This window comes from Aquila chrysaetos, chromosome 3 (assembly GCF_900496995.4).
Source record: "Aquila chrysaetos chrysaetos chromosome 3, bAquChr1.4, whole genome shotgun sequence".
In the NCBI taxonomy this organism is placed as follows: domain Eukaryota; kingdom Metazoa; phylum Chordata; class Aves; order Accipitriformes; family Accipitridae; genus Aquila; species Aquila chrysaetos.
In genome coordinates, this window is record NC_044006.1 from 51,394,291 (window position 1) to 51,406,595 (window position 12,305).

General features: G+C 39.8%; 1 protein-coding gene across 7 annotated transcripts in view; it reads right to left on the bottom strand.

Annotated features, from left to right (window-relative positions):
• Positions 1-12,305, bottom strand: part of DYNC1I1 (dynein cytoplasmic 1 intermediate chain 1) — a 200,565-nt gene that overhangs the window by 157,772 nt on the left and 30,488 nt on the right. For 4 of the 7 annotated variants that reach the window (XM_030009788.1, XM_030009791.1, XM_030009789.1 and 1 more), the window contains exon 5: positions 1,143-1,202. The exons of the other annotated variants lie outside the window; for them this stretch is intronic. In XM_030009788.1, coding sequence (XP_029865648.1) covers positions 1,143-1,202 — 60 coding nt within the window. The remainder of the gene's footprint in view (positions 1-1,142; positions 1,203-12,305) is intronic. 7 annotated transcript variants of the gene reach the window in all.

The window sequence follows — 12,305 nt, forward strand, 5'->3', positions numbered from 1 at the left end:
GAAAGGGCAGCTGAGATTTCTAAAAGGTTTCTGTATATTAAAACAGCTCCAAAAGCTCTATCTTTTTGGTACAGTCCAGGTAAAGTTGTAGAAGCTGGATCTGTTTGAAGCCACACTCAGGTAGAAATTACAACATTCATAGTAGTTCTGGATGTGGAGAAACCCTGTTTAGAAAGCTCTCTGGATACTTTGCAGTCCTTCTGATCTTTCCTGGTGAAGAGCCCTAACATTCCTAACTGCAGCTGGGAGCACTGTTAATCAGTAGTTAAAGGGAAATTGTTGTTTTTCTTATAGAATGGTGAATAAATTTCACATGAACTAGTAAAAGCATAAGATGCTTGCCTGGAGATTCAGACAGGCAAGCGCTTAAGTTCATAGGTAGAGCAATTTCTTCAACATAGAGATTTGGTTTTGAGTATGACTCAAGTTCTGAACTTGAGGGACTGCTAGCTATCCTTTTTAGAGGAACAGTTTATCCTAAATATCTCTGCAGTTAGGCATTTCTAAATTATTTAAATTAACTAATCTTTTCAGATGCTTGGGGTAGAGAAGTTCCACCCCATACTAGGAAATATTAATTTTAGCTTTAGCACCATTTTAAAAATACTTGATTGGCCTGAACTCAACTAAGATAGCAATTACTCTTGGACTATGACCATATTTAAATGCACAATTATAAGCATATATAAAGTTCCTAAGGAAAAAGGGGAAACTGTTACTGCATGTGGAAACAGCATAACTATGGCAGACAGGAAGGAGGGGAAAAGTACCTTGCAAATGATTCAGAGAGAAAGGTCTGAATCAACAGGTACAAACAAGGCCAATGTAGCTGTACATGCACATTTAAGTGCCACAATAATAACATTTCATCTGTAATGAAATAGTTATTTGTATTGTGTTTCAGGCAACAGAAATAGCAGCTTATCTTTTCATGAGCTTCTTTAAATAGAAGGGTTTTTTCCACAAAGATGCTTTGCTGAAGCTTCTTACTGATGAAACCAAAAAAAGGAAACTTAAATTATGGTCTTTTTGAGTCAACAAAGCAAATGAAAATCACATAAAACCAGCTCAGCTGGGAAGCATTTTCAACATAATTCTTGCAAAGAAATGATAAACAAATAACAAAAAGAGCTGACATATACCCAAGTTCTGAGTCAGACTGGAGCTGCAGCACTGAGGGGTCTGTGTCCCATTGCAAGGTCCTAGGGTGGTAATCAGCCGTGCAGCACAAAGGGAGGCGGGAAAAAAGAACACACAGAATTAACTGAAAGGATGAACAAAACCCCATCTCAGTAGTTACATGCTCTATGTAGTACATTCAACCTCCAAGTGCAAGGGACAGCCACGCTATGTCAAATAAGGTTTGTGTGTCAAACTGTGACAAGGCAGGCAACTTATTAAAACTACAAATTATTGGTAAACAAAGGGAAGAAGCTGGGTTTCCTTTCAGATATTGGTTAATGAAACATATTTTTTTCTTTTTCTGAAAGATTTCTAACTCTTTAACTATGGTTGGATACATTCACAATAATCTGTAAAATCTGCGGGCACAATTTATTGTAATCATGTTTTTATGATAAACTGGACTGAGCACTTGCCATGAACTCCACTCAATAGTCTAGCTCTTCACACACTCCTGAGACTGACAGTAAGCCATTCTGTAAAAGAGTGCTCTGGGCGCAAATATCGCCTAGCGCATATGCCAACAAATGCCAAACTGACACCAGCTCTGACATATTCTGGGGGCATCTGGGACAAATAAATTCTTCTTCTTTTCCTCCAGATAAAATTTCTGGGAAAGGGGGAGTGATACATCCAGGGAAATCAAATCTATGACAGTCTCTTAATGGACTGCTGTCATATGGGACTGTCACCAAATGTATGAATGCTCCAGAGGTGTGGTCTGTAGTGAAGACATTTTTCCTTGCATTGCAGTGGAACTTGCCATGTTACCACATCTAAAACACTTTGCAAGCACTCACAGAGCCTTTCTGGAGTCCTGTGAAATTATAATCCCCCAATTTAGAAATACAAAAATTGACATATTGAGGCCAACATTTTCAAAAGTGCCCACTCATTCCCTGTCTCTTGATTTTATTTTATTTTTCCTCCCTCGGGAAGCCACATCTCGTATGCAAGAAAACTGTGAGAATCTATGACGGAATCAGGAATACAAGTTTGGCTCCTGAGCACCTTTTCCTGTAGTATGAACGCTAGATTATGCACTGCTCTCACTAGCAGAGGCTGAAGCAGAGGAAAGTGCTCCTTCACTGAAGCAAGCATGTCAAGCAGACACGCAGGATAATGATAGTCCTCAAAATTAAAAACTCCCCTCATTTCTCCTGAATATAAATTTTGAGGATACAGAGAACATAGTATTACCACGTTCAGCCAAAACCAGCTGTATAACCAGCCATGCTCAATTTACACAAGCCTTTCTGCAACAATAGCAACTTCTGCCAATGAATCACTCATATATACCAACAAGTTATTGAATTAGGTTAAAAATAGATCTCTTAAAGACATATAATTATGCTACCTCCTGTACTTAGTAAACTCACCCATTCTATTACCTATGTTAACTCACTCTCTGCAGAGACAGACAAGGGCATGTGCTGCATGCACTCTGTCATGTCAGAGTGAAAGAGAATCAATCTCAACACCCTGTACATCCAAAAAGAAGGAAGAATTGTAATGCAAAGGTGCTTTCCCATACAACGTAAGGGCACTTATTCCCCTCAACTTCTTATGATCCATAGTGCTGTGTATTGGCATGAAAGACTTCACAGTGATACAGAAAGACTTCTCCAAAATGAAACTGTATTACAAAAGGGTCAGAGGCAAAATCATACAGTAATAAAGAACAGATTTTTCCTTGTAACTTGACTGTAGCTCAAGTACAGTGGAAACTGGACATAAGGATCTGAATGGCTGATGCAAGGCAAAGGCATCAGTGACTAATGCATTATAGTTAGAAATGCTATCTGTGTGAATTACTCTGGTAATGTCACCAAGGTCAGTAGCATATATTAGGACTTGCTATGTAAATGCCAGTTTCTAATCTTACAGCTGCCTAGGGGCTGCTTATACACACATACCCAGGTTTTCCTAACACTTAAAAGAAAACATACATAACTCATTTCAGTTTTTCCCCTCCCTCCATCCACTTTCAAACCTACCAAATTCCCCAAGGGATAAAGACTATTCCATCAGAAAGAACTCCGTTATCATCTGATTAAAACAAGAGCTTGCAACAGGTCTCTAAAGAGGCACACCCTTATATTTCATCTCTAAGAATCCAGACCAGGCTACATTTACCTGGTACCCAGCTGAATGCCTAAACAAAATAAATTTAGAGATCTCACACACTCAAGACAGCACTCAAATCCCCAAAATATGAGAACAGCAACACCTATAGTTCAGGCCATCATTTGTTACATGCAGACCATACATGTAGTGGAGACATGTTCTTCCCTTAAGTACTTCATTATCTGGATTCTGACATAGAGACTTCACCATTCTTGACATTGATACCTACTTTTAATAGGAATTCTCCTTGACTCCTGATTACACCTGTTTTCAACAGTTTTAGTGCATCTGCGAAACATTTCCTAGATTTGTGCTCCAAACAGCAATTGTTCTCTCTGCATCATCGTGTTACCATTTGCAAGGGCTTGAAAAATAGATAAGGAAGCAATCTGCTGTGTTATCCTCTCAAGCCTGGCAGAACAAGGTTACTGTAGAAAACAAGGCTGCAGGTAGCAGGTCTTCAGGTTTCAAGTCTCTTGCCATGGGAGACACAGAATGCAAGTGGCTACACTTGCATAGTTGAGGCTGGAGAACACAGGGAATGACTGTATGTTTCAAGGAACAATATTGATTTGTCCTTTGCCTCTTCCTGGCACCTGAAGAATGTCTGCAGATCAAAATGAAAGTGAGCAAACAGTAAAGATGTAATCTGGACCTGCAATTTAGCCAGTTTCCATGGCAATAACACTGAAAAAGAAATAAATAGATTCTTTGAGGATTAGCAACCCAAAGACAATGTTGAATAGCCTGTGCTGTCATCCAGACTAGGAAATTAAAGCTAATCTCTTTGTGATGAGCAGACATAACGTATGACATTCTGTGATCGTTGGGATGAGCATCGCAATTATGCTTGTTCTCCTGTGGACAGTTCTCAGTGGGGATTGTGAAATGCCATTGGATCTCAGTGAAAAAGCAGTGCCAATCTTTCTCAAATCTAGTACATGAGTTCTTTCTCCAGAGATTTCTCCATGAAGAAAATTATTAGGTGCTGTTCCTCTTTTTCCTTTGTTCTTCATAAAAGAAAACTGAAATTAGCTTTGGCACTTCTAGTCACCCAAAGACAGGGCCAGAGGGAGTAACGTTACAGACCCTGAAGACAAGTGCATGGCCTAGGAGAACTGCCTGACTGGTCCATCAGCAGTCAGGCAGAGGTGCTCCCACTCTGGACCCTTTCAGAAAGCACAAGTTGGTCAAAGTCCCCCTAAATGGATTCAATGGATTTTGGCACAGATCTATGTAGAGGAGATACAAAACATTTTACCTTAACTTTTTTATGGGGAAAAGAGATGAGAATTAGACCAAGCAGGGAAAAGTAGTGTTCCCTTGCACTTTCCAGTCCTTCCACAAACCTCCTGCAGACCACCCGAGCTGAGCCTCCTCCAGTGGGTGAAGCGAGTGCACGCAGCGTGGGAAGGGTCCCTGGAAACTCAGCGAGCATGAGCAGCATGGCCAGGACTAAGCCAGTTCCCACCACCCAGACAGTGCAGACACTATTTTAATCAGAACTACCCAACATTGTTTCAAAGCTGGTTGCTCTATCAGGCTCCCACATAGTATCAAACAATAGCCCTGCTATCAATCTTCTTTTTACATGTTCAGTGCACAAAGGCTGCCCTTGGCTGATTGTAGGATAAAAAGCTGTAACTATTATCAAATAACAGATTGTTCTAAAGCAGCACAAAGGGAATGAGGGCTTTTAGATATTGCACTAACTAGACAAGGTATGAGTGTTATGACTTCTCTTTAAACTGATCTGCTTTCACTCCCTTTAGATAGGCATATTTTAGTATTCTCTATTTGCTCTGTATTATTATCTCAATAATCTTTTTTTTCCTCAAATTTAGGACAGTATTAATGCTGATGCTGTTTCAGCTCTTAGTACTGAAAAAGTACCAGATGATTTTGATACAATGCATCTTCTTTTTCCCCAGTCAGTCAGGGAATAACCTGCAGAAAGAAACCAACTGGAGGAGGAGCCCCAGATGTCATACATTTATTAAAGGATTGGATGGTAAAGCAACTTGTTACATTTTTCTATTCTGAATACATGACCAAAGCATTAGGGAGATATTCAGAGCACAGTTTTAAGAGGACAGAGACCATCGCAAAATTTAAGGTGGGAGGTGAAAGCAATTTGAACAGAAGCATTCCCTTTTCTGTATTATTATTACCATGGAAAACCAGGCACTCTGCCATCTGTTACGATGCCCTGTGGAACCTTACTTCCAGAAGATTTTATTCTGATTGCATAATGTCAGTTATGTAGATTAAAAATGTGGAAAAGACTAAAGTAAAGAAACTAAAAATAAAATAAAATATTTGAACTCTTTTAGAAAGTTCCCAACCTCCGAATGCATTAATTAAGCATGGAGTCTGTCATCTAAACCCGTCTGGAATCCATGAGAACTTCTCAGCTGATTTAAACAACTTGGGGTCTGGCCTCAGTGATAGTGTATGAAACACGTAAGGCATCAGTGCCATACATTTACTTATTAAATCACCGTCATAAAATGATATTTAATATCCAGAATCACGGTCAGATTGCAGTACAACTTGGGTCTGGTAAGTGCCCCAATCCAATACTTTTCAGTCAACCAGTATGCAACATGCTGGCAGCTTTGTTCTGACTCTGCTTCCCTGAAGCTAAAATCAAATCCTCCCTCATCTGTTGCTGATGCTGCAGAATGTGTTCTGCATGACTTCTTTTCTCCCCCCACACTCCCTTCCCAGATCAAGAGCAACCAGGCCTGAAAATCCATGCTTTTGAATAAGGCTGCTCACAGAAATAACAGCAAACCCTGCTTTCCCAAGGGGCTTCTTGCAAGTCAGAAATCTCTTTGCTGCATTGCAATTCACACCTTCAGGCAGAACTAGAGGAAAGCAAACACCATATTGTGGCATCTCCTGTCAGCAAGAGCTGTTGTGCTTTCCAGACCAGGAGAAAACTGCACTGACAGTGTACCAAGTCCCAAAGTATCTGCTGAACAGAGATATCCATATGTGTCCTTAATGAACCACCATTAGACCTGACAGGTCCCAAATCCAGCACCTTCCCTGCAGCAACAGCAATGTCCTAAAATGACCCTTTGTGTGGGAAATAACTATGCCCTCCTAACCCTAAAATACAATGGAGCGTGCCATGACTCCACAGATAAGCTGCGCTGAAGTTTTCTGAGAACAAAGGCCAATCCCATTAAGTAGAGCATAGATTGTTACTAAACTGAGAGACAAGAATTGAAGGAGAGACTCACCCACAACATATGAAGTCTTATAGCACCTTTGCTTACCAGAGTAAAGCTTCTAAAATTATATGAATGTTAGGAAGAAATTACTAGTCTCATTTTCCCCATTTGGGAAAATCCCCAAATCAAATCCCCTGGGATCTTGACGTTACAATGGGTATTTATACTATCTTCAGGCACCTAAATGAAGTGCTCCAGCAATGAAAGATGTCACCCTGGACTCTGCACAGGAACAGAAAGACAGGAGATTGCTCCATGCAGCAGTTCTGAGCACCCAACTCAGACTCCCAACTGTGAGTAGGTTTCAGAGGTGGTTGTCCACAGAGAATCTGGCGGGGACAGCCCAACTAACTTGGGCGGGTGACTTGGGAGGCTGAGTAAAGAAGATGGAGCCAGATTCTTCTTGGTGGTGCCCAGTGACAGGGCAGGAGGGAATGGACACAAACTGAGAAAAGGAAATTCCACTTAAGCATAAGGAAAAATTTCTTTACTGTGAGGGTGGTCAAACACTGGAACAGGTTGGCCAAGGAGTCTGTGGAGTCTCCATCCTTTCAGAGACTCAAACCCCAACTGGACACAGACTGAGCAACCTGCTCTAGGTGACCCTGCTCTGAGCAGGGGACATTGACTAGATGATCTCCAGAGGTGCCTTCCCACCTCAGCCACTCCTGGTTGTGTGATTCCGTGCTCTCCCTTTCACCTCCCTGCTAGCACACAATGAGGAGCCAAGGGGCATCTGCACTGACAGGATTGCTCCTCAAGAGCCTGCAAGCTTCAGTCTGCTTCTTGTTTTCTTTTCTTCTAACTTCACATGCAACTAGGAAAAGAAGTGAATTAGGAAAAAAGAGTGAACCAAAAAGCCCAAAATTGCAAATAACAACAGGGTTCTTGTTTTTTACTTTGACGGAAAGAGGAGCCCTGTGCTTAAAATACAGGCCTGTATTACAATTTCCAAAAGATTCAGAATTGCTTACATTAAGAACTGTGCACCTGCACATGGATGATGATATACTGAAAAACAGGTTCCAGCCAACTCATATAGTCTTGTAAGTCCTGGATGCAACAACTGTGAGATATGAGACCTATTTTAAAATCAGTAGAATACAACTCTTAAGATGTGTTTGAATGCATTTTTTCAATATGATACCAAATATTATCACCAAATTACGATCTGGTATTATTTGCAATTTCCATAAGTAATCTATCACACATATAGACTTTTTTTTTTTTTTAATGTCTAAATATTGCCAGAATGAATTTAAGGCTGCATAATTATTTAGCTATAAAATTTTAAAGAGTTCTGCCTATTTTGTTGTGTCAGCTTCTCCAAAGCTCCTACTTTGCTGTTGATTAATTAGAAAATCTGAACTAAGAAACTGTTGGTGAGAAATTACTACGGAAGTTTAAAAATATATACGTGTATAGATAAGCTGTTTGGTTTTATTCCCTTCATTCTACATTTTTATAATCTTAATTTCCTCCACTATAATTTTCACTTTCTGTTATTTGTCATACATTTAAAGTGTGTCTCCAAAACAAAATATACCAAGAAAAGAGGATTCAAAGCTACTACTCTGAGATGGAAAAGTACCACTTGCCTCAATTGATGCTTTGCATTTAAGCCACTATTCTGCTGCCATCTGTGCTCTGTTTTGCAGATTTGTTCCACTTTAAAAGGGCTGGCAAAAAGAAAATACCTTCCTTGTGCTACTTGTTTTCTGAAGCACATTATAAGCAAGATGGCTATCAGCAGCTAGGGAGGATTTGTGCCTCTCAACAAGACGCTCACTTATGCTTGTAGAGTAGTATGCTCTGACTTCACCGTGTGTTCTTGTGTTCGGAGCTGGGCTGCTAATCATAAAATGCCATAATACATTCAGCAAACAACGAGTTTGGCACCACTCTTGGAGCACAGCCAGGTACTTGGGTTTGCATTTACACTTCCAAGCAGGCTGACACCTCTGACTTCCAGTCTTCACCAATAAAAAGAGCAACTATGACCTTCCTGAGAGCAGAGTGCTATCTTTCAGCTGCCTGGCAACCATAACAGCCCCTCTCAGAAGGGCATGAGTTTAAAATACTCTTTTTTTTTTTTTCCCCCAAGGTATGTTTATAAAAAATCATGGACAAATAATATTTAAAACACATGTATATTTCAATATTCTTTTTAAATCAAGGCTATGCTGCTGAATGTATTTAATAATTTTCAAAATCCACTTGACTTTTAAATCAGAATGAACAATTCTGGCATGCCTTTAATTGTAAGGACATATCACAGGACCAACACCTTCCTGATTCCCATTTCACAGAATTGCACTAATTAAATCAGCAGTTAAATTCATCCAATCTGCTGAACTTATTTGATATATTTAAAGTCTGTCCTTTGATTCAGGTCTACATTACAGAATATAGTCTCCTGGCAATGTAATGAACCTTGTCATTCTCACAATTTATATGCTATAGCTACAGAAATCTTAGTCTGCAAATTTATGCTGGTTTACCAGGAGGGTCACTGTGAGCAGCAGGCTGGATCTGTGAGGACAGAAGGTCAAATAGTTAGAAGCTTCTGCTGAGCCTATGAACTGACACAGATTTACTCTAAGTGCATGACAGCATGAATGGTCATTTTGAAAGTGCAGTAATAAAAAGCACGTTCAGGAGGGAGAAGGCACAAGTTGTTTTGTTCTTGTAGCAAACCCTGAAAATTCTTTTGTAAAACAATATTTTTATCTTTGTTTTTATACCAAGAGTAACTCTACGCAACAAAATAGAACTCAAATGATCACAAATGTAAAGAAAGAGCTTGGCAGGAGAAGTTTTACGTTATCAGCTCCTGCAGATGCTTTAAAGGAACCACAGTACTCACGTTAGGGCACTTTCATCCAGAGGCCATGGATATGCATATAAGGGAAGTTATCTCATGAACTTCAAGGGGCTTTGGATACAATCACATAAAAGACAAAGTCACATTTATTAGTCAAACCTAGGAAAGACAACCCATAGCATTTCAGAGGAGTCAAAGAGGTAACATGAAGGCTGGAACCTACAATTTTTAGTTCTGGTATTAATCAGCTGAAGAAGGTGGTGAAAGATTTCAGCAAATTTTCATTTTTGCTTCAGAGCTAAAATCCAGTAACTACTAGCTGGAAGAAGAGTTGGTGTTTCCCTTCCTTTATACAATTTATTTTGTGCTAGAAACAGCAAAATCATTCCAGAATGGGATAAGATTTTTGCTACAACTAGGTTGAAAGAAGAGTTTGTTGTATGTATGAGAGTTATCAAAAATTTTTCACATCAACAGTCAAAATGTCAAAAGTTTTCATGACCCAATTATCTGACTTTCAATAGAGCAGCTCATAAATTATATTCTGATTTTGAATTATTGAAGTAAATAAGTACAACTAAAATTTCTGAATCAAAATCAATTTTAAATGGAAAACCAAAATGTTCTGCTTATGAAAAATTTAATATGGGATGCTTAGACTGTTTCAAAATTCCTTGAAAAAAAGAAAAAAAAAGATCTGGAGATTTACCAATATCTTTCCAGTGGCAGCAATTCCCACTTTACAGATTTGAAGAAAATTCCTAAAAAATTTGTTACTGAAATAGCTACACAGAGCCTCTTTTTATTTTTCCAGATTAAACATAAAATTGTGAATGGGGATTTTCTAACAGGCTTTTTAATAGGCTAGTGAAGGAGAAAACATCTACGTGCACGAACTGTACCAGTTTAACTATGTTAAACAGTTTAACATAGGAGGTGATCTCACACAATTTAATTAAATCAAGATGAAATTCTGTGCAAGAGAACTGTTTAAGCCAAGCTGGCCTTACCAAGTAAGTTGTTTTGTTTTAAGAGGATTAGTGTTTTAGTCCCTAAAATCATCTGATCGTCTGACTAAATACATGCATGATATGCCTGGAAATAACTACAGAGAAGTAACTACAGCTGGGCTGATAACCTAAATGGTTAAGCAGGGCTTTATACATTCATATTATTTTCTTCTGGATGCAGCTGGGGCTCAGGTTTCCAAGGCATTTTATGAAGCACCCTGGGAATGGCAATCTTTCCTTCTCCTTTAATTTATAGCATGGAGATGCGTGCTAATGAGAAAAATAATCAAAGATCTGGAGGACTGAACTCTATCCATCCTTCAGGAATGAAAGCATGAAAAACCTTAATGATGCCACAGGCTCACATGCTAAAAGGATTGCAGATGATTCTAATTAATACGGACCATTCTGACTTTGTAACTGGCACGCACTGAAAAACACTCCCTACTTTCTAGGTCAGATACACAGACACTTGAAAGCAACTGCCAAATATCAGTCCCTAAGGTGTCTGCTTATGTTTATAGGCTTAAAAAAAACATATTGGCAGGGAGAGACTTCAGATATCTAGGGCTAAATATACACTGAATATAAAGGAGAAGGATTGTGGTGGTTCTTGTGCAGGAACAAAAGAAGGGAAAAGACTGCAAGAAACCTGCCTTCCTCCAGCCTCGTCTAGTAACCTATGCAGGGCAAACCATGACATGTGCCAGTAGCTCAACACAGCCACCCATACCGAGCAGCCCACGCTCATGGAAGGAAGCAGCTCACGCTCATGGAAGGAGGACTGGCCAGCCCTGTTACTGTCCTGTAAATGGGCTGGGAGTGGAAAGCGTGAGAGATTTGCAGCATCGCTTTAAAAAGCAGCAGAGTTCCTAGGGCAAAGACAGCTGAGACAGCCAGGGTCCCCCCAGGCAAGGGGAGGAGGATGACACTGTCACTCCTTCACAGATGCCAGCACAATTCAGGTCAAGAAGGCTTAAGGCACAATTTGGCCTCTAACACTGTTGGAAACTGTAAGATAAAACATGTGTGCCAAGAGATCCTGACAATGGTGTCATGGTAAATTATACTGGAAAAAATTTAAACAGCTGGTGTGTGTATTTCTGCCTTACCATGCAATGGCAAATATCCCATACTAAGCCCAAAGCCACCCAAAACAGAGTAGCATCGCCAGCATCCCACAGGTTATCCCATTTGCCTCTAGCCACCAAGCAAATGCTTCTCTTGACTCTCCACTGTGAAAGACTCATGTCTGCACTACACAATGGTCCGTAGGGTTACAATCCTTCTTTTTCTGAATAAAACACCATTCAAGCGAAGGTTGCCATAAAATAGTTTTCTTCCCTCGGTCCTTCTTGTAGCTCCCTCAGAGTCTTTACATTGTCCTGTGCTTCCCTTTGGCTCAGCCCATTTATGAAATACGAATGCCACTAAACCAGCCATTTAAAAGCCATTTTGTACATATAAACCCATCTTAAAAAAAACACCGTAAAAAACCCCCAAACTGCTACTAAACTGTTACGGCTGCTGCTCCTGAGGCAATACAACACAGGCTCACTTGTACTGGTCGCATTTGAAGAAAGATGCCTATCATTTGTGAACGTGGTAACACAATGAAATGCTGGTAATGCAAAGCTGAGCGGCACTGATGGAACAGCATCATTGCACAGAACCTGTCAAATGCATTTACTTAATGATAAAGTAGCTAAGCCCTAGGCGATACAGTTATGTTAGCAGTGCTTTCAGCAGATCGTACAGAAACATGGTTTTGTTAATGTCTACAAGAAATGTTTTCTGTAGCTAAAGAGAAGATAGGAAATAAGCTGCATGGACTGTAAAAGACGATCTACTACAATAATCCAGCCTTCCCGTATAAATGAAATAGAGACCAGGATCCACCTTCTTCTGCCTTCTTTATCT